Genomic DNA, 27,453 nt, shown 5'->3' with positions numbered 1-27,453 from the left:
ATTATTTATATATACGAGCCTATTAGGTCGAGGTGAGTCTGACCAATCTAATTTCAATACATCCTTAAAAAAAAATTTCAATACATATTTTTTCCCTAAAAAATAATAATTTCAATACATATTTTTGTTGCAATTATTATGATATAGTAAGGGTAAGGTATATAAAATGAATTTGATTGATGAGTTTAAACAAATAATGAATTTTAGCTAGAAAGAGAGAATAGAATATAAAAAAGAAAGTCAAATAAAGATTAGAAACCAACCAACCATTACCATAGTGGTATGTATCCATGAAGATTGGTATCAACCTCATTGTCAATTCATCCACCACCGATCATCACACTCACTTCCACTAACCACCATCACCTTCCTCTCCTTCCTCTATCTCCCAACAAACCAACCCCAAACCCTCTTCCATAATATTTTCTATTTTTTCATTTAAATTATAACAATTAATCCATCCAATAAGCTTAAGGCACGTCACATCTTATTATCTCAATAACCCTCTTTTTGTTCTCGTTCTCATTTTCCCTTTTCAAATCCAATTAGGGTTTCATTTCCATCTCAATTTTTCTTCTTCGTTCCCAATTTTCGTTTCCTAGTAATAATAATCCAAGGGACGAGGATGAGGCTTTGGAGATCGGAGATCGTTTTCGCCATCTTGCTTTGTTGTGGGACCGCTCAATCTCTTTCCACCACCGCCGTTTGTCCCAAGGAATCGCTTTCGGATTTCGTTTTAGGGTTTTCTGATTCGATTTGTTCGTTATCTGATTCTCTTGGATCCATTCATTATGTTGGTGTCACCCAGGTAACCCTTTTCCTCTTTCTTTCTAATCCCATTTGAAAAATTGAATTTTTGTGATTATAAATTTATAATATTTTTGTGTCTTTTATGAATTGTTAATATGAAATTGCTATAGTTATATGAATTAGCGAAAATGTTATGCTGGTGTATACTGTTTGTGCCAAATTTAAATTATGTGCGTTTCTGTAACTACAACTCAGTTGGCAGCTGCAAACATTTGATGTCTTGGGATGTGTTCTCGAACCCACAATTAATGTGTGTGATTGTCGCCACTAGGTTATTTGACGAAAAAGAATTAAAAATTAAGATTATGTGCAGTGGAGGGAGAGTGTTATTTAATTATTTCGGTGATTGAATAAGATTGCAATAACTATCACTAAGGTTTGTTTACAGAAGCTGTATTTTTATTTTTATGATTATGCAGGGAGATGAGGCTTCTTTGCAGAAGGCATTGAATATGGTTCATAAGAATTATCATGAGTATGTGGCTGTGCTATTCTATGCATCATGGTGTCCTTTCTCTCGGATATTTAGACCGGTTTTTTCTGTTATTTCTTCGTTACATCCTACTATTCCTCATTTTGCTATTGAAGAATCATCAGTTAGGCCGAGGTTTGTGTATTTAGTGTTTTTTGTCTTTTCTTTCATTCATTTTTGGCTTCTTTCACTTTAATGAAATTTTTATTTTGGCAGTACTTTATCCAAGTATGGTGTCCATGGTTTCCCAACATTATTCATTTTGAATTCTACCATGCGCGTTCGATATCAAGGATCTCGAACTCTTGGCTCTCTCGTAGGGTTCTACAATGATGTTACTGGTAAGTAAGGGGCACTTTTTTGTACTTTTTCCATACATTGAAATTTGCGTTCTATATCTTTGTTTTTCATCCTATTATCAATTTGAGCTGCAACTTTTACTCGGCAGTCTTTTAAGACACAATTAATTCATTTTAGGGACTTTAAATTAGATCAGGGAGATTAATCTATTTATAAAGCTTTCAAAATATAAATACATGTACATTTACATTACATAGTTTTTTTGTTGGGGAGAAAGGGAGGGTAGAGATAATTTTAAACCTTTGGTTAAATATTTTTGAGGGGAATGAAGGGAAACAAAAACCCTCATACTCATTTTAGCTCTCGTCCAATACTGACGGGGGATTTGCAGGGAATATAAGATGAGTTTATAACATTTTAAATGCATTGACTGAAATGTCCTTACTTGAAATATTGTATAAAAGGTGTAAGCGTATAAATAATAAATTGCAAATCTCGAGTTGAATTGGTTTTGGGCCTCAATTGTAGGATGAATCACAATTATCTCTGTTGAATCCATGAATTACAATTATGATGTGAGTCGTCTATTCGATTGCCTTTGCGAGTGAAGTTCAGAAACAGGCTGGGCACATAGCTGGTTCTGGAAAGGCGAGTTGATGTTTTTTTGCAAAATTTTTCTTAAATGGGACAGAAATAGCTGAGACTGAAACTCTTCAAAGAGCTCAAGTCAGTATCACAAAGAAAGTTTTAGTGTCTTGTCCCCTGTCCATCCTACACAATTTTTTTTATTCTGCCTGTCCAGTGCTTTGTGCCCCTCCCTCCTCGATTCGTCTATGATTTTTGGTCCCCTGTGTCTTGTTTGTAGACAGTGCTCAAACTATGGGAGGCTTGGGTTTTTTCTTCCTAGGGGTGAGAGAGGGTATTGGGCCCAACTCTTTCTTTTTCTGTTTGATGTTATATTTTATTTTAGAATGGGTAGGTTGTATTGGGCCGTACTTGTACATTTTCTTTTATTTATTTATTTTTTCTTTTTTGTTTGTTCCCCAAAATGTTAGTATTTTTGTTTTAAAATTATTTTCCCATGAAAACTATTATATATTATTTTTAAGTATTAAGATTCAATTCACGACATAGAAAGTAGGTGTTCCAATTCATGATTCAAATTTCAATTTTATAACCGTGTTCTCAGCAGCTTGTTGATTACTTGAGATTGAATATTTACTGTTTTTCATTGATCCGCTTTGATTGTACCTTGGTTGTCCCATGTTGCAATCAAGTGATTACTGCGTCTTTTACGTGACAAAAGAGAAACAGTTAGGCCTTGGGAGGTTGGGATCATAGGAAGGTCATGTGCAATGTTGGGATAGTCTGTAAAATGAAGTTGTAATGTTCTTTGTGCTATGCAGTTGCAACAGCACATCATTGCATCCTATTTCTTGTATTTAGTTCATTATTTGGTTATCATTGTAGGAATAAAGATTGATTCACTTGATCAGCTATCCCTTGAGAAAATTGGGAACCCATCAGCTAATGAGAATCACGTGGACACTGAACCAGAAAGTTGTCCATTTTCATGGGCCAGGTCTCCAGAAAATTTACTGGGTCAAGAAACTTATTTGGCTCTGGCCACTGCATTTGTGGCTTTGAGATTACTCTACCTGTTTTTTCCTACACTGCTTATATGTATTCAATATGCTTGGGGAAGGGTCATTCAAAATGTTAGATTATGGAGCTTGCTGGAACATCCTTTGGTTTATTTGAAGCGAATAATACAGTCAATTTACCGTTTGAAAGAGCCATGCAAGAGAAGTAATCTGCAGGAAGGAGCAATGAATGCTAAGGCATGGGCTTCCAAGTCCCTTGCCACAGTTTCGATTGGAGAAGAAAGCACCAGCCGTGCGATGCACCAGTAAGTTGACTATCAAACAGTTTTCCCTGTGAAGTATACCCTACCCTATTAAAGGCTTGGCTGCAAGTTATGCCATGTACTCTTGTGTAATCATCTTCACATCCTTGAGCCTCACGCTTAGTATAGTCAATTGTGTTACTGAATGATGTAATCGTCCCTTTTTTGTCCATATGATCAAGAAATACTTCATTCAGCATTCTAGAAAATTGACTTCAATGTGTATAGTTTAAACAGAAAAATTCAGACCTGAAATCTGTAATTCTTTGACTTTTTGTAGGTTTACCTGAAGGTCAAATGTTTTGATCATCAGTTCATAAAAAATTAATTTTGTTGGGAATGAAATGATTGTAAATCCTGCCCGTAATGATTGGCTGCGATGTTTCGTGTACTCAAACTTATTTATTTGTAAAACTTCAAAAATAATAAATCTGATTAAAAGATTTCAATGGGAGTGGTTGCTGGCTTTGTTTAAAAAATCTTGGCTTGGGATGGGAGTTACTTCCTTTGCTGAATCACTGTGCTGCTGACATGAGAACATGACTTTAAACCACTTGGATCAAGTAGATCAATTGGCTTTACATTGAAATAGCTTGAGTAAAGCTTTATTTTTTGGTTAGAGAAACAATTTAGTTGATCATTTGTAACGAGTACAATTTGTTTTATAAAACTATAGCAGTACCAAACAACTGTAGGATTACAGCTCCTGCCACGAGGAAGAAAACTTGTTCGCCAATCAGACATTGACCACAAAATCCCTAAACCCTAATAAAAAGGCTGAGTAAGGACCATTACCTGGGTGAGGAAGAGCAACTTGGATTAGATGGCATTGAAGACGAAAACGAAAGTGACACAGAAAAAAGAAAGAACGTTATTGTTTACCCTTAGGAAAGAGAATGATGAACTAACAAAAGGATTTACAAGATGGATGGAAGAATAGTTTGATGACTTTCTTTAGAAAGATAATATTAGTTCAAGAATGGGATTGTCCGTTTATTCAACAGAAAAATACACTGAACCCTAATTAACATAAGTAGATTCACCAGGAACCCTAATTAACCTAAGTAGATTTACCTTGTCCCACTTAAGAAGAAATATTAATTATTTTTTCACAAGACTTGGATATGGAATTTGAAAATTGAAAATTGTTGCAAAGAACATCTCCAATGGGAGTATCCAATTGAGTTTTCCATATGAGAATGAATCTGTTTGAGGTCAAAGTGGGTTGCATAGATATAGAAGTGTGAATTATTTAAGAGTTGCATAATTTTTTACAACTTGGCTTTTTTAAGCAGAATTTTTTTCTTTATTGACTTCAAGACTCTAGAAAATAAAATGATTTAGTTTGAATGAAGTTTTCAATAGGTGATTAAAACTATAACTAAAATTCATCTTTTACAATAAAGTAAGTTGATAGTGAAGTTTTCGCTAACCATCACAAAGAGAGAGAATCTTTACAGTTGCTCATCATTTTTAAGAGATTTGTATGAATTAAATTGGACCGAAGTATAACATATTTTATCTCTTGTAATTTACAAAAATTGTGGTACTATCTTATTCTTCAGTCAGAGTCAGAGATGCTTCTATTCATTCTATGAAATGATTTGTACAAAATGGTTTTGTAGCAAAAGCTACCTTTACTGGATCATGGAAAATATTTCAAAGGCTCAACTTGAGCATCTCCTTCAATTTGGAAAATGGACCAGAGAAAAGAAGGTATATATATATATATCTATCAAATAATGCTGTATACAACCTTGGAAAGAACCGATGTATCTCAATCCAAACACTTGCTATAATGGAATCAATAACTATAAGCATATTCACCTTTTACAATGCCTTATGAAGAATAATAAGACAATATACAGAAGATTCTGATACACTTGATGGAATGAAATCAAACATTCTCAAACAATAAAATCTATTCAAAAAAGCAATTTCAAACCTTGACAAATCCCTTTCTCTTTATCATTTGTGACACATGTTGTAAAAAAGATAATCATCTGAATTTAACCACAACACAAGATATATCATCTTTACTGTTTCTTTTTATTGCTTCAGCTGCAAGTTGTTTTGCTGCTTTATGTGGATCTTTCATTCTTTTAGCAATATCCACTGCTTCCTGATTAGCCATTACCTAGTTTACCACATGCAAACAATTTTTATTTTTTAATAATATTGAGCATTAAAAGAAAGAGCCAAGAAATCAAAAATAACTATTTCACCTTCCAAATTCCATCACTTGCAAGGATTAGAATTTCAATATCAACATCTATATCAGTTGTTTGTACGTCCGGGTCCGATCTCAAATGTGACTTGAGACTCCTGTCTCCAAATGCGCGAGAAACAGCCAATTGTCCATTTACTCTTGGCACATCACCTAGAATCAACAACAGCATTAATGTTATTGTTAAGTAGTGTTGTCAATCGCGGATCACGGAAAACAACAATTTGGTCGAATTCCACTATGCAACCGATAACGCCTCTATAGTCTATTAGACACCATTTTGTACTAAATAGTATATCGCGGAACAATAGCAGTCTGTCGATATTCTGCTACATTATAGGCTTATCGCTCTATAGCGGTACTCTAGCTACATTTTAACAACACTGATGTCAAGTATCTCTATTCTAAACAATGCTAACTTTAGCATGCATTGGGATATGTCAATTGTTTCATCATTAGGAACATAATTCTGGTTTAATTAATGGTTTAAAGTACCTGGCAAGTTGGAGACAAAACCACCTCTAGTCTCAATGCTGCCTCGTTCTGTGTTAGGTTCGTGATCGATAGTCATTTGTACTGCTTGCCCTTTTCTTGAAAGAACAGCTCGTGAGTCTCCAACATTAGCTATCCATAGTCTTCTTCCATCGATTAATATCGCAGTTACAGCTGTTGATCCACCATGCCCTAAATCAGAACTATGTGATAGAATAGCCTGATCTGTGCTCTCATATGCTTTTGAGATAGAAAGAGTAGGGTCATCCCAAAATCCCTCCTAAGACAAAATCAAAATGCACAATAATATAACTTCTCAAATGTGAATTTTGATCAAACTAGCATAAAAGATATATAATGATTTCTAACCTCCCTTAAAATGTTGCTAAACAAATGTTTCTGTAAGTAGGCGGGGACACGGTCTCCTAGGTGACCATCATAGATAGCAAACAAACCCAATTCTTTATCTTGTAACTGCACAAACTTGGCAACATGATAATCCTCCATTGGATGATTAGCTCTCCCTTTTACCAGGCTAAAACCATACTTTATTGAACCTTCATAATTCTTCCCCTTACCAGTGCTGGATGAAGGACGCGATGCTACAAGCTGTAAAGCAATCAAAACAGAAAATTCGAATATTCCTTTCAGTTTTAAGGTACATGCAAACGAAAAGCAGTAGTATTTGATTTCACATAAATGCTTATGTATAAGCTATTCCTAACAAAATATCAAATAAAGTCAATTTTTTTTTTTTTTTTTTTTTTTTTTTGTATAAGCTATAAACTGTTTTTATAAACTATCCTGGAAAGCTTATAGAAATAAGATGAAAACAGCATATCAACATGTCATAAGTTGCTTCTATAAGCTTTCCTAAACAACATCACATGTTCTTTTGTCGGTACTCGGTATATAAGTTCAAATAGGTAAAAAAAAGCTGGAAAAATACAAACTCCACAGAAGTTAATTGTCCTCTAAGTGCTTTTCAAAACAGTTTCTTTCCCATACTATCTGCATGATGATCTAGACCAAACTAGCATTTTGTAACAAATAAAATTAGTTAAATTACTAACCAAGTTTATACTAATAATACATTAAAGTTCTAGCTAGGAAGATAATGGAGTCAAAAATAAATTATAAGTTAATATTGATGATTTAGTTAAACTCAAATATAGTAATTCTCTTTATAGGAATATGAATCCTAGAACTAGAATTAGAATTTGACTTTTCCTGAAAATCAGTGCCAATTTCCATTCAAATAACAAGTGAGAATATAAACACATGTTTTTCATCAAACTCAATAAACAATAGATAATGGGTCATGCAAAGAATCACATAAAAAAATATAGCTAACAGAAAAATTGCATGCTTACCTGAGAGTATGAAGATTTAAAACAGCATAGCCTATCCATGATTTTTGTTTGAAATCACAAACTCTGTGATCAAAAGCAAAATTTTCAAAAACAAGTGTAGAAAGTCATCAAGGTGGTGAAAACAGCAAAAAAGGAAAAAGATATAGATGAATGAAACTAAACTCGGTCAAAATAAGGATTCAACTATGTTGGAGTTGAAGAATTCATTGATACTATGTTTGTTTCCACTGTTCAGAAGACAGTGATAAAGAAACATGAGATATTTATAAAAAGATTGTGTTGTGTGAGACAAAGGAAACGTAGGATGCTTATGTTATGATGTTATTATTTATTGTGTTAAATGTTTCGACAACCTTAAGCTTCACAAAGACTAAATAAAAATATTGAAGATTGTCTTGTACTCTTTCAGAGACACAATGAGAAAGACAGAAGAAAAGGATCGATGAAATGGAAAAGGAAAATATTGTTTTTAAAAATAAATAGTTTGAAAATTAGACCATCCATTTTATTTGTTTTACATAAGTTATCCCCATAGGAGTATATTCGATACTTATTGGGTAGAGTGGTGGATACCCCTCCTAACTGGGATTCGAACAATGATTTATCAATTTATAATCTTCCGTATGATTGAACCTCGTGAGTTTAGACCATCCTATTTTAATTCAAGCGAGTAAATGTTTATTTATACTGATTAAAAAATAGAGAAAGAATGCGTTACATTTTAGTGTAAACTAGTTTTCCATGATATCCAATAAGAATAGACTATTCTTATTAAAGAAGATAATGAGAACTTAGAGATAGAAAATGGCAAATAATTGGTTAATAAGATAGACCAAATTCATGTACTTAAGGACCATGTTTTTGTAATACAAGACACGCTATTTCACATATGAAAAAACACCCTTTCACCAAGAGTCACAATCATGTGTTTCTTCCCTTTCAATAAAGTAATATCATGAAACAACACATATCGATCAAAAAGAGATACAACAATTGAAACCCAAAGGCATGAGAAAACTACAAAAACACAAGATATGCCTACTTAACGGTCCAGGCTACACGCAAGTAGGGCGTCTAACCCCCAGGGCGGTGTCGAGCGCCCACCTTATGCAAAACTAGAGTGCCTAGCTATAATTGATAGTTGGATCTTCCAATGAATCTCATATAATTTCATTATTTTGGAAATCACTCACGTGATTCTTATTGGATGACAGTGTAAATCTATTTAGTGAATATCCATTAAACTCTAAAAAAAAGTGTCCAATAAAAATGATTTAACAAGTAAAATAATTTAATTAATCTGTTGTTAACTATTGAAATATTGGTAATTAAATCATGTTGAAAACATATTAGTCCGTTTTCTCAAATCAGCACCTTAGTCAATCTCCAAAATATCAAAAATTAAACTTAAAGTTTTGGACAAAATTCTATAATTTAGTATTGCAGTAAAAAATTGTATTTGATCGGACGTTAGTGGCAGCTTAATTAAAAATGACCCAAAATTCTTAGAGCCTTCATCAAGTAGTTGAAAATGTTTACTAATTGCAGTCCACAAAATTATTATAGGATCATTGACCAACGAATTGAATTGGTCAAAAACTTGACAATATAGATAATTATAATGCTTATGTAGTATGAATGATAAGATTAAGTGTAATATTATTACATAACATGCTAACAAGTGTCCATTATTTAAAGAATCCATAAAAATAATCTGTCAAAAATACAAAAATTAATAAGTATATCATTTTTTATACACATATATGTTACATATTTTGAGCTTAATACTGAATTTTCTTGTATATATGTAAGTGTGTGTTGTTGTATAGTCAGCATAGCAATGGTTGAGTTGAATCTAGCTCTAGCACATGTACCTCTAGTCACAGACTCAAATGAAGAAGGAACTAAAACGCTTTCCAAAGATAAAAAATTTGTGTAGTCCAAGATAAATTATAAGGTAATATAATATTGATGATTTAGTTCAAAATAGTCTACTTGACAAAATGATGAGTTTGTTAGAAAAATTGTTGTTGGAGAAGATGGTGCAACACTTGAACAATGAAGATTGCACTTTAGAATACCAGAGTGCGTGTTTCTACAACATTTAGGTTCTCAGAAACTCATTTTTTCAAAAATCCATATTCATACTCCAATATTAGTAAGCTTCTATAATCATGGTCGACATAGGCAACTAGAATAACTGGAAGCGCTTACAAATGGATGCCCGTGATAACTCTGTTACATCGCCTTTATCAAATGAAAAGAAGGATAACAGTGATTTTATTTTGATTTCTTCCGGGTAGTAAAGAAAGATCCTTTAATGATTTTCGAGATTAGTTTCTGATTTTTTTTCTCTCTCTCTTTTTACTAATTGCATAGTGATGTATAATTTCCAATTAGGTGTTCTTGGTTTTACTTTTGAATTTTCTTTAGTTTCACAATGATGTATAGTTTCCATGTATAACATGACGAATTATAGTATTTGACAGATTGCATTTAATAATGGCACACACATTGCATTTACTTCAGATTTTTCTGCTTCTATTTGAACTATGCTTGGCTGCTATTTGTACCAGATGTACTAGTATAAAGTTTGATTTTTCAGAACTTTGATTTATAGTATTTGACAATATGCTTGAATTACAGTATTCCACAGTTTGGTTGGCTGCTATTTGACATATGCTTGACTGCGGGGAGTCTTTGTATTGTGGGACATATAGCATGTGTCTGCTGTATCACTTATTTTGTAGCTTCTTTCCGGAAGAAGACAGTTGATTTCTAATTCCATACAAAAAAATAGACTCCTGTCAGTTGTCACTATAACGATAGAGAATGATGCGAGGAAAATGAAGAGAAAACTAAAATTTATTTCATCAATGATCTAAATCAAAATTGTTGTACGTTTAATTTGAATGAAAATATAATACTCTTAAGAGAAAACTATGACAAGCTAAGAGCAATGGTATTGCAGCTCAACCTGCCTAGGAATTCACTATAAAGCTGTATGAAAACTAGTTGGTGCATTTGGTGGAATCTGTTCAAGAGAGAAACATAACATTTGGTGGAATCTTCTGTTTCTCGAGCGCACACACCATCAATACTTCCCATGCTGATCCAAAACGATGTAACTGTGACTGCATAATATCATTCAGACCTGCAACATGCCAAGATTCCACAAAAGTTCGGACAGTATGTCATTCATTCTCTTCAACATCTTCACATAGTTAGCAATTTAAGGGACAAACAGTATAGCAGAAACAGAAGTATACAGCTGGGATGAAACACCATGTTCACAATAGATAGAAATCTGACATAAAAGAAAAATAGCAGAAACTATCAATATGAGGGACATAACAGTGTATTTCTTCCAGTAAAAAAGTTAAACTACCATGGAATAAAAGAAGGATGGAGGCGTATTTAGAGGCAAATGACCTCTGGGAAGCTATTGAGGAGGACTACGAAGTTCTTCCTTTGTCAGACAATCCAACAATGGCTCAGATAACAAATCACAAGGAAAGGAAAACAAGAAAGTCAAAAGCAAGGGCTACTTTGTTTGCTGCTGTCTCAGAAGAAATCTTCACCAGAATTATGACCATCAAATCAGCATTTGAAATATGGAATTTCCTCAAAACTGAATATGAAGGAGATGAAAGAATTAGGGGGATGCAAGCACTTAATTTGATTCGAGAATTTGAGATGCAAAAGATGAAGGAGTCTGAAACAATTAAAGAGTATGCAAATAAACTTATTAGCATTGCTAACAAAGTAAGATTGCATGGTTCTGAATTATCTGATTCAAGAATAGTTCAGAAAATACTCGTGACTATCCCTGAAAGATTTGAAGCAACTATAACTTCCTTGGAAATACCAAGGACATGTTAAAGCTTACCGTGGCAGAGCTTGTAAATGCTATGCAGGCCCAAGAACAAAGAAGAATGATAAGGTCTGAAGGTTTAGTGGAAGGAGCATTACAAGCTAAATTAAAGAACTACAATGGTGGAAGGAATGAGAAAAGAAACCAGAGAAGCAATACAAGTCTCTTTTCACCCTGTCCATACTGCAAAAAAAATAACCATCCACAAAACAGATATTGGTGGAGACCAAACGTAAAATGTCAGAAGTGTTGTCAGTTAGGACATGTGGAAAGAATATGCAAGGCTCAACATCAGGGAGAAGCTAAGGCTGCTGAAGATCAAACTTTGGAGGAGCAACTCTTTGTAGCATCATGCTTTGCCACCAACACCATCCAAGAGAGTTGGCTTATAGATATTGGTTGCACAAACCACATGACTTATGATCATGAGCTCTTTAATGATCCGGACGAGACAACTATTTCCAAAGTCAGAATTGGAAATGGCGCACTTATCGAAGTAAAAGGCAAGGGAACGGTTGCAATTGAAAGCCTTTTAGGTTTGAAACTAATTTCTGATGTCTTATATGTTCCTAAAATTAATCAAAACCTTTTGAGTGTTACTCAACCGCTAGAGAATGGTTATTGTTGAAATTTCTCTATAACTTCAGAGTGATTTATTTCAATGAAAATGGTTCTCCTTTTATAGAAGAGAATACAATTAATCAACTCCTTAATTAATTTAAGGAGTGATATAATGAAAAATAAACAACCATTAAAAATAGAATAACAATAAAAAGAAATATTATATATTTCAACACCCCCCCTTAAGTTGGTGCATAGATATCAATCATGCCCAACTTGCTTATGAGATGCTCAAAACTTGTCCTTCCTAAGCTCTTGGTCAAAATATCAGCTGTTTGCTTATTTGAAGGCACAAAAAGGTAGACAAAGTATTCCAGAATCTAATTTCTCTTTTATAAAGTGACGATCGATTTCAATATGCTTTGTTCGATCATGTTGAACTGGATTATGAGCTATACTTATTGCGGCCTTGTTGTCACAATATAATTTCAATGGAAGTTCTACTGTCATCTTTATCTCCTTTAGAACTCGATGAATCCAAAGACCCTCACAAATTCCTTGGGCCATTGCTCTAAACTCAGCCTCTGCACTGCTTCTAGCAACTACACCTTGCTTCTTACTTCTCCATGTTACCAAGTTTCCCCACACATAGGTACAATAACCTGAAGTCGACTTTCTATCTGTAATGGATCCTGCCCAATCAGCATCAATAAAAATAGCCACATCTCTATCATTGGTTTTGCCAAAAAATAGACCTTTTCCGGGGGCAGCCTTCAAATATCTCAGAATTCTATAGACGGCATCAAGGTGTTCTTCATAAGGGGCATGCATAAATTGACTAACAACACTAACGGGGAAAGCAATGTCGGGCCTTGTATGTGCCAAGTAAATCAATTTCCCAACTAACCTTTGGTATCTTCCTGTGTCGACGGGTGTGTCCCCTTTTTCCCAAAGTTTCAAATTTGGATCCATGGGAGTATCAGCAGGTCTACATCCACTCATACCCGTTTCTTGTAAGAGATCAAGAACATACTTCCGTTGCGACACCGATATTCCTTTCTTTGATCAAGCTATTTCCATGCCAAGAAAGTACTTTAGAGATCCCAAGTCTTTGATTTCAAACTCTGCTGCGAGGTTTCTCTTTAGTCTCTCCATTTCTGTCACATCTTCTCCGGTAAGAACTATATCATCAACATAAACAATTAGAATAGTAATTTTCCCATCGGGAGTGTACTTTACGAATAAAGTGTGATCTGATTCCCCTTGAGTGTATCCTTGTTTCTTTACTGATTGAGTAAACTTTTCAAACCAAGCTCTTGGAGACTGCTTTAAACCATAAAGAGATTTTTTCAATTTGCACACCTTTGACCCAAATTTTTCTTCAAAACCTGGAGGACCATCCATGTACACTTCTTCTTCTAGATCACCATTAAGAAATGCATTTTTTACATCTAATTGATGTAGATGCCAATCCAAATTCGCAGCAAGAGATAAGAGGATCCTAATAGTGTTCAACTTTGCAATAGGAGCAAAAGTTTCTGAGTAGTCCATGCCATATGTCTGAGTAAATCCTTTAGCAACCAGCCTTGCCTTATATCTTTCTACTGAACCGTCAGAGTTGTATTTTACGGTAAACACCCACTTACAACCAACAGTTCTCTTTCCAACCGGTAAAGTCATAACATTCCAAGTGTTATTCTTTTCAAGAGCTCTCATCTCCTCAAACACAGCTTCCTTCCACTTTGGAACATTTAGAGCTTCCTGTACATTCTTTGGAATTTCTATACAAGACAAATGAGAGGTAAATGCAGAAAAAGAGGAGGATAAATTTGAATTTGATACGAACCTAGACATGGGGTGCTTGGTGCAAGCTCTAACTGGTTTCCTATGAGCTATTGGAACATCAAGAATACGATCATGAAAATCAGGAGAAATTTGACCTTTACCTTTGTTTGTTTTTGTAGGTTGATTCTCCCTCGGTTCAGATTCATGACTGTGCTGAGGAATCAAGTCTTCTACTACCTTATCATGGTTCTTTCTTCCATAAATTACTCCTTTCCAAGTTCCTTCAACTTCTCCAAACTTCCTTTCTGTTTCATTATAAGGATGTTCATGTAGTGACATTTGAATCAATTCTTGATTATCTTTAGGTTCCAAAGAATCATTATTAGAATTTTGGTTTGTTGCCCCTGATTTTGTGACATCCTCACTCATGGAAGGAGTAGGTTCATTTACATTATCCGGGGCATTTTCTATAGGTACAGATGACCTAGAACTATGTGACATAAACATATTTTCGGAAAGAATTAAATTCTCAAAAAAATAAGATGAATCTTCATTTAATTTCCCCCCTTGAAGATGATTGCTCTAAAAAAAAAGGTTTATTTTCAAAAAAAGTAACATCCATAGTTACCAATAGCCGTTTAGAATTGGGATCAAAACATTTGTATCCTTTTTGAGTGGGGGAATATCCAACAAAGACACATTTAATAGCGCGAGGTTCAAGTTTGCCTATTTGTTTGTGTTCATGGACAAATGCAGTGCATCCGAATATTTTCAGAGGCAAATTGGCTGCAACAGAGGCAATTGGAAAGAATTTTAAAAAAGTTTCGAGAGGAGTCTTACGGTTTAAAACACGAGATGGCATACGATTTATTAAATGTGCAGCAGTTAAAACAGCCTCACCCCATAAGTATTTTGGAACTTTAGTGGAAAAAAGTAAGGCTCTAGCCACTTCAAGAAGGTGCCTATTTTTCCTCTCCGCTATTCCATTTTGTTGGGGTAAGTTAACACATGTACTTTGATGAACTATCCCATTTTCCATAAAAAAAGTTTCCTAAAACTGTGTTAAAATATTCAGTTCCATTGTCAGTTCTGAAAACTTGTATAGTGGAATTAAACTGGGTCTACACTAATTTAATAAAATTCTTGACAATTTGTCCTACCTCTGATTTTTCTTTTAATAAATATACCCAACAAAGCCTAGTATGATCATCAGTAAAGGTGATAAACCATCTTTTGTTGGATAAAGAATTAATCCTATTAGGCCCCCAAACATCACTATGAATGATAGAAAAAGGTTTTGAAGGTTTATATGTTTGGGCAGGAAAAGAACTTCTGTGATGTTTTGCAAGTTCACAAATTTCACATTGAAAAGAAGAAAAATCCTTGCCAACAAACAATTTCGGAAATACAGTTTTTAAATATTTGAAACTTGGGTGGCCCAATCTTAAATGCCACAACATAACATCATCCTTATCATTTGAAACAAAAAAGGATTCAGAGAAAGAACTTATTTGTCCAAGTTGATGTCCAGTTTCAAGTTCATCTTCAAGGTAGTAGAGTCCTCCATTCAGCTTAGCACTGACAATCGTCTTCCCCAAGATTGAATCCTGAATCAAACAATGAGTATAAAAAAAATGAGTTTGACACCTTTTATCCTAGAATAATTTATTGACAGACAATAGGTTATACGATAAAGTTGGGACATGTAAAACATCTTGAAGAGTTAATAATGGAGAAATAATGACCGAACCTTTTCCTGTCACGGCTGAAAGAGAACCATCAGCAATCTTAATTTTTAAATTACCTGCACAAGGACTATATGAAGAAAACATACTAGACTCTCCTGTCATATGATCGGTAGCACCTGAATCAACAATCCAAGTACGACTTGGTTTGACACTAAGAAGGGCTGACTCTAAAAAATTACCTTTTTGGGCAATGGAACCGAAAGAAAACATACGGGAAGTAGTTTGAGAGTCAAGAATATTGTACAGTTGTTCATTGGTGGACGGAAGTGAGTTTGAGAAAGACTGCTGCCCTTGATCAGAAGTATCTTGGAGTGCACGACCTTCGATTGACGAGTTAAAAATTGTCTTACCCATCATCACCCTTTGCCGCGCCTTCTCTATTCGGGTCTTTGATTTATTCATCCCCTTAATTTTCACTATCTGATCCGACTCAAACTACTAAGTTTGAGTTTTTTTTTACTCCAATGAATAGTGACGCGTGAACAGTAACGACGCGTGAACAGTGCCGATGAGATGAATAGTGACCGTGTGAACAGTGCACACAATGAACAGTACTTGTTGGATCTGAAAACCCAGAAAAGAAAAAAAAATGTAATGGTGGCAGCTAGGGTTTATGCGGAAGCAATGTCCCAAAAAATCGGGGGCTCTGATACCATGTTGAAATTTCAAAGTGATTTATTTCAATGAAAATGGTTCTCCTTTTATAGGAGAGAATACAACTAATCAACTCCTTAATTTAAGGAGTGATATAATGAAAAATAAACAACCATTAAAAATAGAATAACAATAAAAAGAAATATTATATATTTCAACAGTTATAAAGTGTTGTTTGAGGATAAAAAATGTGTGATTAAAGATGCAAACAACATACAAATGGTCAATGTTCAAATGAAAGGCAAGAGCTTTGCCTTGGATTTGATGAATGAGGAACAACATGTTGTTGTACACAAGGAAGGAAGGATTCAAGTTGGTGTTGCGTTCCTCCACCATCCATCTATTGTGAACGTTGCGGGAGTGATGAGTTCCGTCGATACAATCAATGGAAACTCTGCAAAATCTGTCAAAGAACCTGTTCCAGGGGAAAGCCTGGAATCAAAATAGGATGTTACAGAAGTAAAAGCACAAGTTGATGCCATATGGGAACAAATGAATAAAGGAGTGTCCAATAACGTTATTAGCAGTTTTAAAAGCAAGCCTAAATCTTCTGTTGTGGATGTTGTCCTTGAACAAATCAAGAAGAAAGCAGAACCTAAAACTTTTGTAGGCTATAGCTCATCTTCAAAAGTCTATAAAATCTATCTTCCAAAAAGCAACAAAGTAATTGTTAGCAGAGATGTCAAATTTCCTGAGTTAGATAGTTGGAATTGGGAAGATTGTGAGAAGTTTGAATTTCAGGAGGAGAATGAAGATGTTGATGATGAACCTGTTAGAGGAACTAGATCACTTTCAGACATCTACCAAAGGTGCAACGTTGCTTTCATGGAACCAGAAGGATATGACAAAGCTAGATATGAATTCTTGACACAAATGCTTGGTGTATTCAGTTTCAGAGTCAAGGAGGAGTGTTGACTAGATGACTATGAAACTACTGTTTTAAGTTCCTAATTTGTAGGATCTATTATCTTTTTATGTTATTGTTAGAAACTCTCTGATATGCTCTATTTCATACCAATTTTTTAGGCATTTAGTTTTCAAATAGTAGTTTCTTTATGCATTATTTTAGGCTTTTCTCTATGTATAAATATGATGGTTATCATTCAATAAAAATATCCCTTTTATGCTGTTCACATAACATATTCTTTTCCACGTTAAACCTTTCTATAACCAACAAATTATTTAATCTGAAAAATAAAATAGTAAAACTATTCAAATAGTGAAAAGAGCATAATACCAATATTGTCATTATAAAATCAATGACTTGATGTGCAAGTTATTACACAATATGGAATCATCTACCTGCAAAATACAATGAACACCCAACAATTTAGCAGGTCAAAGCAAATGTTCACATTCTATGTAATAAAATAAGTACTTTTATGAACTTTACTATGAAATGTATAATAACGGTTAAATGAATATTCGTGCAGCTATCATGCACATACCAGTAACAAAATAAAACAAATGGAAGTCACATTTTCAACCAAAACAAAATCTAAGAAAAGTAACATTTGAAACATAAAAAACTTAGCTTGAAAGAGCAATTCCAAATACTAGCAAACAAGTTTCCTATCGTTGTCACAGACGAAAACGAGGCGGTGTCATTATTTTTCTCAATGATGGCCTCAAAAGTATCATCTTGGCAACAGTATCGGCAAATACTTTAGGACAATATTGCAAATTAATCTCTCTCAGGTGTACGCAGTTGTCTAACACTAGCCTCACTCCCTTCTCCGTGACATGATGACAATCTTCCAGGTCCAGATGTAGAAGCCGAGGGCAACTCTTTGAAATCGCATACAATGCGCCATCATCAATTCTTGAGTTTGACAAGTTCAGCACCTCCAGTTTGGAAACTTCAAAGTTGATCAAAAATAGCTTAGGTTGTGGGTAGAAGGCAAAGTTCAAATGCCTAAACTTACAGCATCTATTTAACACTTTACTAATAGCTTTTTCAGATATGTAACGGCAAGCGTACAAATCAAGAAATTGCATACTTGGAAACATTAAAGCAAACCTTTTGATGTGTTCATCTTGCAAACCTGAATTGTGAGCCAAATGGAGAGACTTCACCTGATGGTATTCAACCAAATCCATGGACGGTATTGAACTAACTCCAATATTTGTTGACTCCATTCTGATCTCAGTGAGCAAAGGACAGTTCCTAAGGAGTGCAAAGAAGGCTGAATTGGTGAGGTCGTCACAACCACTCACATTTATAGACACTAAATCACCAAGAAATGCACACAGCTCATTGAAATGCTGATCATTCAAAAACTTTGCACATTGAAGATCTAGATGCTGCAGAGATCGACAATTTGACAAGAAACAAGAGATGCCGGTATAAGTATATACTGGCAGCAAGCAAGTGCTAGAGAGTAAAGCAACGAATCAGTAATGCATGAATAGGACAAATCAAGACAAGTTAAGCGCTTTAAACTCACCAATGAATCAATGAAGTACAAAGTAACATTTTCTATTTCTCTAGCTTCCTTAAAGTTGGTAAGAGATAAAGAACTTAAAGTCGGTCTCTGGTAGATTGCAGAAGCAATACCAGCATGTGTTATGGAACGGCATTTGTACATAACCACCTCTTTGAGAAACTTGCAGTTCATACATAGCTGAAAAAACAACGAGTCATTTACATAGGAATTACCAGAGAGATTAACCTTACGGAGTTCTGAAAGCCGAGTAAGGAAAACCTTTAGGGCATTGTTATAGTTGTAGTAGTAGTCGTCACCGCTTATTCCTTTGGGGAAACTAATATCCAACTCTTCAAGTAACGGGAAGGAATCAGCGATGAAGGTCATATCGCTACGTTTGAGATAACCAACATTGGAAAAAACGAGGGAGAGGTTGAGGGAAGTGAGGGAAACAAAATGAGGGATCAAGGTTGATTTATTATTTTTGAGAAGAGCTCGCAACCCTAACTCAGGGAAGGTGGGGTGGTTGGAGAGGTTGAGGGAAGTGAGGGAAACAAAATGAGGGATTCGAGAGAGAAGTGTGTTTAGGTCACCGCAGAAGCATGAAAGGTCGAGGGAGGTGAGATTTGGGAACATTTGGAAGAGGCAGGCGAGAGAGTGGTAATGTATTGTTGATTAATGTGAAGGAATAAATAGAACTGTTTTGTGATACAAGGGATAGAGTCTCTACGCAACCCGTCATTGTTAATTACCGAGTTTGGATATCACATATTCCCAGCAATTGTCCGGTAAAATATGAAAATATCCTGTTGCCATTCTTTTTCTTTTACCGGATAACAAGTTCACTGCCATTCTTTCTTTTCGATCTCAAGAAACCCTAACCCTCTCGGTGGAAACGAAATATGTAAGTATATTTTGCCAAGAGTTTGATGTATATATATAGATAGAGTGGAAAACACACTCGCATAAATCATGCAAACATTTTTTTTTTCTGAGAGATATATCTTGCAAAATACTAGTAACAAAATTTATAACAAACTAGCGAAGAGACGACGTTTAAAAATTACTAAAAATTATGAAATTTTAATTTTAATTAAAAGTAAAAATGTAAAATTTTTTTGCTTTTAAATTATAACAAATCAATTTAACTATGATTATCTATTTCAATGAAACAAACAATATAACAAAAAAAATATATAATTTAAAATCTTATTTTTTGAATGACGTCAATAACAATCTTTATTACAGAAAAAGTTGTTGTTTAAAAGTATAATCGAGATAATAAAAAAGTAAATATAAATACACTCATCTAGTTTGTTACAAATTTTAAATGATAAAGGGAAAAATTGGACATTTGTAATTGTTACACTTTTATTTTAATATTTAAATCTATTCTTATCTATTTATTACATGTGTTATATTTAATTGGACGTTAGTGGCTGCTTAATTAAAAATGACCCAAAATTCTTAGAGCCTTCATCAAGTAGTTGAAAATGTTTAATAATTGCAGCCCTTAAAATTATTATAGGATCATTGACCAACGAATTGAATTAGTCAAAAACTTGACAATATAGTTAATTATAAGAGTTTTTCACTTGCACCCTAGTTAATCATGGTTGCACCCTAAAATGACAAGATTACCCTTTCATAAAATTTGATTTTCAAAAAGCCTATTCCTTCTTTTTTGGTTACACCCCAAAACCCTTCTTCCAAAACCATAATTCTCCAATCGATCGATTGTGTTCTGCGAAGATTTTCAAAACCATACTTTCTCACGTCCATTCATGATTTCAAAGAAAATTCGAAGCAAATCAGGTTAGCAAGTGTTGTTCTTCAATCGATTGTGTTTTCTTGTTATGGGTTCTCAGTTCTGATTTTGTGTTTTCCTTGTTCTGCGATTCACAGTTCTGCGATTTTGTAAAATCAATTTAAGTAGGTTCATGTAAACTCAGTTTAAGTAGGTTCATGTAAACTTAAGTTTACATGAACCTACTTAAACTGAATTTAAGTTAACCTTGCCAATGTAAATTAAAACCGTAATCGTACAGTGCATCATTGCAGTTGAAGGAAAAAAATTGAAACTAGCAAATAGAAGAAGAAATTCACTTACTTATATCCAATTGAGTATGGATGAAAAATATTTTGATTCACTCTTTAATTTTCATGGAGATTGATATTGAACATCAAATTGTTTGATCGATCACTTTGTGGGGTGAAAGAGGGTGAAACTCACTGACAATGAATAAAATTAGGGTTTTAAGAATATTTATATAAAAGGGCAATTTTGGTATTATAAAAAAATTTAAGAAAATTTGGGTGTAACCAGAAAAACATAGGGTGTAAATAGAAAAACTCTAATTATAATGCTTATGTAGTACGAATGATAAGATTAAGTGTAATATTATATCGTATCATGCTAACAAGTGTCCAATGTTTAAAGAATCCATAAAAATAATATGTTTTAAAAATACACAAAGTAATAAATATATCATTTTTTATACAAAGGTTACATGTTTTGATTGCTTAATACTGCAGTTTTTTTGTATATATGTATTCGTTTGTTGTATAGTCAGCATAGCAATGGTTTGATAAAAAAAATTGTGTATGGACCAATTAACAAGATGAAATGGAAAAGGGAAATCATATTTGATACATACTAGTATTTGACAAATTGCATTTACTTTAGAATTTTCTTTAGTTTCAAAATGGTACAGATTGTATTTACTTTAGAGTTTTCTGCTACTATTTGAACTGTGCTTGGCTGCTATTTGAACTGTGCTTGGCTGCTATTTGTACCAGATGTACCTGGTATAAAGTTTGATTTTTCAGAACTTTGAATTATTATTTGACATTATGCATGAATTATAGCATTCGAAGATTTGCTTGGCTGCTATTTGACATATGCTTGACTATTATTAGATTATGTTTCCTTTCAAGCTTTTGGTGTGTTGTCCAGACTTTATATTGTTCTAGTTCCTGTTGTGGTGTCTTTTCCCCTATTAATGTTGATTTTGACTTAAAAAGAAAACAGAATTGTGAGTAGGAATTAGAGCAAAGGATGACTTTTCTGGAGAACGATTTCAAGTCACTGAAACAATCACAGATTGGTGAGGAGCAAATTAAATAGATCAAATGATGACTTTTCGAGAGAACGAATTCAAGAAAATGAAACAAACTCAAAATTATATGATAGAAATTGTTTAAAAGAATGCATTGCATGACTTATCAAACTCCAGACTGATCAATTTCAGTACCATTTAAGAATTCATCAACACCTTGCACGTCCAAAATGCCTAATATCAACAGTGCAGAGGTTGGAAGAAAGGAAAAGTTGCTAGGAGATAGTGAGAAAGACCCTAAACGTACTAGACAAGTAAGGGTTCGTAAATTGTTTTCTCCGTCTCTTTCAAGTAAAAAAAAGGGTCATGACAAGGTCGTTGTAACAACTCAGACTCCAAGGGGTTACTCAATTTGAAAAGAAAGTGGTTGTATTTAATTTTTGTTTGCCGCCCAGTAGCACTCAAATATATTTTGGGTATCCAATGGGTGTGGTGAGCTTTATAATTTATTGGCATTGTTGCTTCTTGTTTGTAAGTAGGTATTGGTCTGTATCAAATCATTAGTAGTTATTTCTTGCACTGAGTCTGCTACATATCGGTTGAGGAGTCTTTTATCGTGGGACATATAGCATGTGTCTGCTACATGTATCACTTCTTGTTTTGTAGCTTCCTTCCGGAAGAAGACAATTGATTTCTATTTCCATACAAAAAAAAAAAATTAGACTCCTGTCACTATAACAATAGAGAATGATGTGAGGAAAATGAAAAGAAAACTAAATTTATTCATCAATGATCTAAATCAAAATTGTCGTACATTTAATTTGAATGAAAATATATTACTCTTCATGGAAAACTATGACAAGCTAAGAGCAATGGAATTGCAGCTCAAGCTGCCCAGGAATTCACTATAAAGCTGGATGAAAACTATTTGGTGCATTTCGTGGAATCTGTTAAAGAGAGAAACATAGCATTTGGTGGAATCTTATGTTTCTCAGGCGCACACACCATCAATACTTCCATGCTGATTCAAAACGATGTAACTGTGACTGCATAATAGTGTTCAGACCCGCAACATGCCAAGATTCCACAAAAGTTCGGACAATATGGAATCTGTTAGAACCTGTGTTGGGGTCTGCTGCAATATCTTGACCAAGAAAATGATATGAAGAACATGATGAAGTGTGCACTAAATTCCAAAGCGTGTGTGGGACACACTAACCTTTAGGATCGATTCACCTCCACCAGTTATGTCAACCGGATGCAAAAGGGTATATACCGGCTAATCCCCTTTAGGATACGATAGAATCCTTGACGTGACTTGCACATTCACACCAAGCGTATCGACAATGGTAGTTTACAGAATAAAGTTCTGTCAAATTCTCTGGTGCACTAGAGAAAAGAAAGAATGATTTAGTATAATTTTCGGCAAAATTTAGACTCACCAGAATGTGATATTCTATCTCTTTTTAATTTCTTTCAATTTCTCTATCATTTTTCTGCCTCCAAAGTGTCTCTATTTATAGAGAAACTTATGTCCTTTGGTGAAGGGAAAGAACCCTTTGAAAGATTTTGTTTACATTGCTTCAATTGTAAAGCATTACACCTTTTTTTTATAAAAGGTCTCTTTTAACCATTGCAACTTTCCAAATATATTATTTTGGAAATTTCTCTCATAGAATCATCCACGTGAAAAATACAATGAACACTCGACAATTTAGCACGTCAAAAGGAATGTTCACATTTTATGTAATAAAATCAGTATTTTTATGAACTCTACTATGAAATGTATTATTCAAATAATAACAATTAAATGAATATTCGTGCAGTTATCATGCACATACCAGTAACAAAATAAAACAAATGGAAGTTCACATTTTCAACCAAAAAAAATCCAAGAAAAGTAACATTTGAAACATAAAAAACATAGTTCGAACATAGCAGTTCCAAAATACTAGCAAACAAGTTTCCTATCATTTGTCACAGACTCAAAAGAGGCGGTGCAATTATTTCTCTCAATGATGGCCTCAAAAGTATCATCTTGGCAACAGTATCAGCAGACACTTTACGACAATATTCCAAATTAAGCTCTCTCAGGTGTATGCATTTGTCTAACACTAGCCTCACTCCCTTCTCCGTGACATGATGACATCCTTCCAGGTCCAGATGTAGAAGCCGAGGGCAACTCTTTGAGATTGCATACAATGCACCATCATCAATTCTTGAGTCTGACAAGTTCAGCACCTCCAGTTTGGAAACCTCAAATGCCTAATCTTACAGCATCTCTTTAACACTTTACTAATAGTTTTTTCAGATATGTAACCGCAATTGCACAAATCAAGAAGTTGCATATTAGGAAACATTAAAGCAAATCTTTTGATGTGTTTATCTTGTAAACCTGAATTGTGAGCCAAATGGAGAGACTTCACTTGATGGTATACAACCACATACGCGGACGGTATTGAACCTACTCCAATATTTGTTGACTCCATTCTGATCTCAGTGAGCAAAGGACAGTTCCTAAGGAGTGCAAAGAAGGCTGAATTGGTGAGCTTGTCACAACCACTCACATTTATAGACACTAAATCACCAAGAAATGCACACAGCACATTGAAACGACGATCATTCAAAAACTTTGCACGTTGAATATCTAGATGCTGCAGAGATCGACACTTTGACAAGAAACAAGAGATACCGGTATAAGTATATTGGCAGCGACCTTGGAGGACAAGTTTCCTCAAAGGAAGAGCTGCAAGTGTTAGAGAGTAAAGCAACGAATCAGTAATGCATGAATAGGACAAATCAAGACAAGTTAAGCGCTTCAAACTCATCAATGAATCAATGAAGCACGAAGTAACATTTTCTCTTTCTCTAGCTTCTTTAAAGTCGGTAACAGATAAAGAACTTAAACTTGGTCTCTGGCAGATTGCAGAAGCAATAACAGCATGTGTTATGGAACGACAGTTGAACATAAGCACCTCTTGGAGAAACTTGCAGTTCATACATAGCTGAAAAAACAATGAGTCATTTACGTAGGAATTACCGGAGAGATTAACCTTACGGAGTTTTGAAAGCCTAGTAAGAAGAACTTTTAAGGCGTTGTTATAGTTGTAGTAGCAGTCGTCCCCCCCTTAATCCTTCGGGGAAACTAATATCCAACTCTTCAAGGAACGGGAAGGAATCAGAGATGAAGGACATATCGTTACATGTGAGATAACCAACCTTGGAACAAATGAGGGAGGTCAAGGTTGATTTATTATTTTTGAGAAGAACTCGCAACCCTAACTCGGGGAAGGTGGGGTGGTTGGAGAGGTTGAGGGAAGTGAGGGAAACAGAATGAGGGATTCGAGAGAGAAGTGTGTTTAGGTCACCACCGAAGCATGAGATTTGGGAACCTTTGGAAGAGGCGAGAGAGTGGTAATGTATTGTATATTAATCTCAAGGAATATATAGAACTGTTGGTGACGGAGAGTAATTGTTTGGATACAAGGGATAGAGTCTCTAAGCAACTGTTACCGTCATCGTTGCGGAGTTTGGATATCACATGTTCCCAGCAATCGTTTGGTAAAATATGAAAATCTCCTGCTGCCACTTTTTTTCTTTTAACCATTCTTTCTTTTACGATTACGATTACGATCTCAAATAAACCCTAACCCTCTCCGTGGAAAAGAAATATGTTATGTATATTTTGGCAAGAGTTGATGTATATGTAGATAGCGTGGGAAACAGAATCGCATAAATCGTGCAAAACAGAACCACCTACTAGTAAGTAACCCTTTTGTGAGTATATTTTGCTAAGAGTTGATGTGTATATATAGATAGCGTGGCAAACAGAATCGCATAAATCATCCAAAATAGCATAAATCATCCAAAATATAACAACCTCATACCGTTTTTATTTTTATTTTTAGGAAGTAACAACCTAATACTATTTGGAAAAGGTGAGACCTACCTTTGAAGACTCATGGACAATTTACCCAAATCAATTAGAATAATAACATAGAATCGAACCTGGGTGCTCCCACTTATTTAAAATGTATTCTGGAACCACTTGATCAATACATTTTTTATGAAATAATTTGGAATTCAAAATTACATTATTAGTGATAAAATTATTTTATTTTTATTTGCAGTGCCTTTATAACCTAGCTTTAGTAAAAAAAAATCATTTTATATGTGTATAATTATGAAGTAGTAAATTTTTCTTAAGAAAAATGAATTCATTCAATTGATTTTTTATATTTTAAATATCATTCTTTTTTATAAATTCATACTTTTATATAGATTCGATGACCTGCAACAATGTTTCATTTGTGATCAACCGAATTATAATTTATTTTAGGTATTATCTTTCATTTGGATCAGATAAATTGTTTAAAGGTAATAATTTTTATTTTGCAAGGTCTTTTAAGTTATAACCTAGCTTTAGTAAAAAAAAATCATTTTGATCCCCGTGAGCTTAGCTCAATTGGTAGGGATATTACATATTATATGCAAGAGCCGGGGTTCGAACCCCGGACACTCCACTTCTCCACAATTAAATTGTGTGAGCTCTAGCCACTAGGCTACTTGACCAAAAAAAAAAAAAAAATTTATATGTGTATATTTATGAAATAGTAAATCTTTTAAAAAAAATGAATTCATTCAATTGATTTTTTATATTTTAAATATCATTCTTTTATATAAATTTATACTTTTATAATTTTAATCAAAATCAAAATTTCATATAAAATACCGTTCATAATTTACACATGTCACGTGCCCGTTTTTTCGCTAGTTATATATAGTATTTATACTATATATAAAGAAAACTATCTCTTTCAGCACTTTTGGGCAGGATTTTTCTTTCCAAAAATACCCTTAATTTTTAATACAAACAAGACACGTACCAAATAAATAATTATAAATTTAAATATTAAAACAAATGTAACAAACACGATATGTATGTCTGGTTTTTTTCCTTTATCATTTAAAAAATGTAACAAATTATATGAGTATATTTAATACTTGCTTTTTTATTATCCCAATTATATCATTAAAACAAAATCCATAATCATCAATCAACAACAAGAATATCCAACATTTTAAAAAATAAATAGATAAATTTAAAGGAATTTTTTTAAGATTCTTATGTTGTTACATAATATTTGGACAAGATTCTAATTCTCATTAATCTTTTCTCCCACGTCAAGAATATCTCTTTGCTTCTTCTGATTCATATTCATTCATTCCTTATTATTCCAACTTCTAACCCAATTCATCTTCCTATAGATTTGCATCGTTTTTGCTGAACCAAGAAGGACTGTTAAGCAGAAGAATTCCAGAATCATAGATGTAATCACAATAGTTCTCAATGACAATGCTTAAAAAAAAAATTTGATTTTTTTCCCAATCTATCTCCTCAATCTCGATCTACTCTCTCTCTCCCCTTAAACCCTTTTTTCCTAAACTATTCCTTACCTCTCATGCTCTCTCTTCTCCATCGGATACCATTTCCCCTTCTATCATCTTCATTGCATTCTCCTCCTTCTCTTTCATTTTTGACTTCTCAATAAAAAATCAATCCCAGCTTCAATTTTTTATTGTCGAATTCGAATACGGATTTGGGGTGCGTGGGTTCAATTGAGAGAGAGAGAGGGATTGAGATGATGGATATATAAACAACGGTGTTGATGGTGGTTTTGAAAAAGAGGTTTTGATGGTGGTTTTCTGGATTTTTTTTTATGAAGGTGATGAATGAGGGGAAGGAAGAAGATGAAGTATGGGATA

At 34.0% G+C, this 27,453-nt stretch overlaps 4 protein-coding genes across 5 annotated transcripts; 1 reads left to right on the top strand and 3 right to left on the bottom strand.

Moving 5' to 3' along the window:
- Positions 1–237: 237 nt before the first annotated feature.
- LOC25489465 (5'-adenylylsulfate reductase-like 4) lies at positions 238–3,885 on the top strand. The gene is made up of 4 exons (XM_013605454.3): positions 238–808; positions 1,230–1,417; positions 1,499–1,623; positions 3,053–3,885. Exons 1-4 carry the CDS (start codon positions 626–628, stop codon positions 3,493–3,495), a joined length of 939 nt encoding a protein of 312 aa, XP_013460908.1. The 5' UTR covers positions 238–625; the 3' UTR covers positions 3,496–3,885.
- A 1,376-nt stretch (positions 3,886–5,261) lies between these two features.
- Positions 5,262–7,927, bottom strand: LOC25489464 (probable protein phosphatase 2C 10). 2 transcript variants are annotated; one of them, XM_024778297.2, is made up of 6 exons: positions 7,743–7,927; positions 7,581–7,643; positions 6,577–6,816; positions 6,211–6,487; positions 5,714–5,868; positions 5,262–5,625 (listed from the first exon to the last, which is right to left on the bottom strand). In XM_024778297.2, exons 2-6 carry the CDS (start codon positions 7,617–7,619, stop codon positions 5,488–5,490), a joined length of 849 nt encoding a protein of 282 aa, XP_024634065.1. In that variant the 5' UTR covers positions 7,620–7,643; positions 7,743–7,927; the 3' UTR covers positions 5,262–5,487. The 2 variants fall into 2 exon arrangements, with proteins under 2 accessions (XP_024634065.1, XP_013460907.1); XM_013605453.3 differs by having other exon boundaries at positions 7,581–7,927.
- A 9,856-nt stretch (positions 7,928–17,783) lies between these two features.
- On the bottom strand, positions 17,784–19,015 carry LOC25489462 (SCF E3 ubiquitin ligase complex F-box protein grrA). Its single transcript, XM_013605451.2, has 2 exons — positions 18,650–19,015; positions 17,784–18,506 (listed from the first exon to the last, which is right to left on the bottom strand). Exons 1-2 carry the CDS (start codon positions 19,013–19,015, stop codon positions 17,784–17,786), a joined length of 1,089 nt encoding a protein of 362 aa, XP_013460905.2.
- A 4,649-nt stretch (positions 19,016–23,664) lies between these two features.
- Positions 23,665–25,206, bottom strand: LOC25489461 (F-box/LRR-repeat protein 3). The gene is made up of 3 exons (XM_024778954.1): positions 25,201–25,206; positions 24,156–24,692; positions 23,665–23,952 (listed from the first exon to the last, which is right to left on the bottom strand). Exons 1-3 carry the CDS (start codon positions 25,204–25,206, stop codon positions 23,665–23,667), a joined length of 831 nt encoding a protein of 276 aa, XP_024634722.1.
- Positions 25,207–27,453: the final 2,247 nt, after the last annotated feature.

Source organism: Medicago truncatula, chromosome 3, assembly GCF_003473485.1.
Source record: "Medicago truncatula cultivar Jemalong A17 chromosome 3, MtrunA17r5.0-ANR, whole genome shotgun sequence".
Lineage (NCBI taxonomy): Eukaryota > Viridiplantae > Streptophyta > Magnoliopsida > Fabales > Fabaceae > Medicago > Medicago truncatula.
This window is presented reverse-complemented; position numbering and strand designations above follow the sequence as displayed.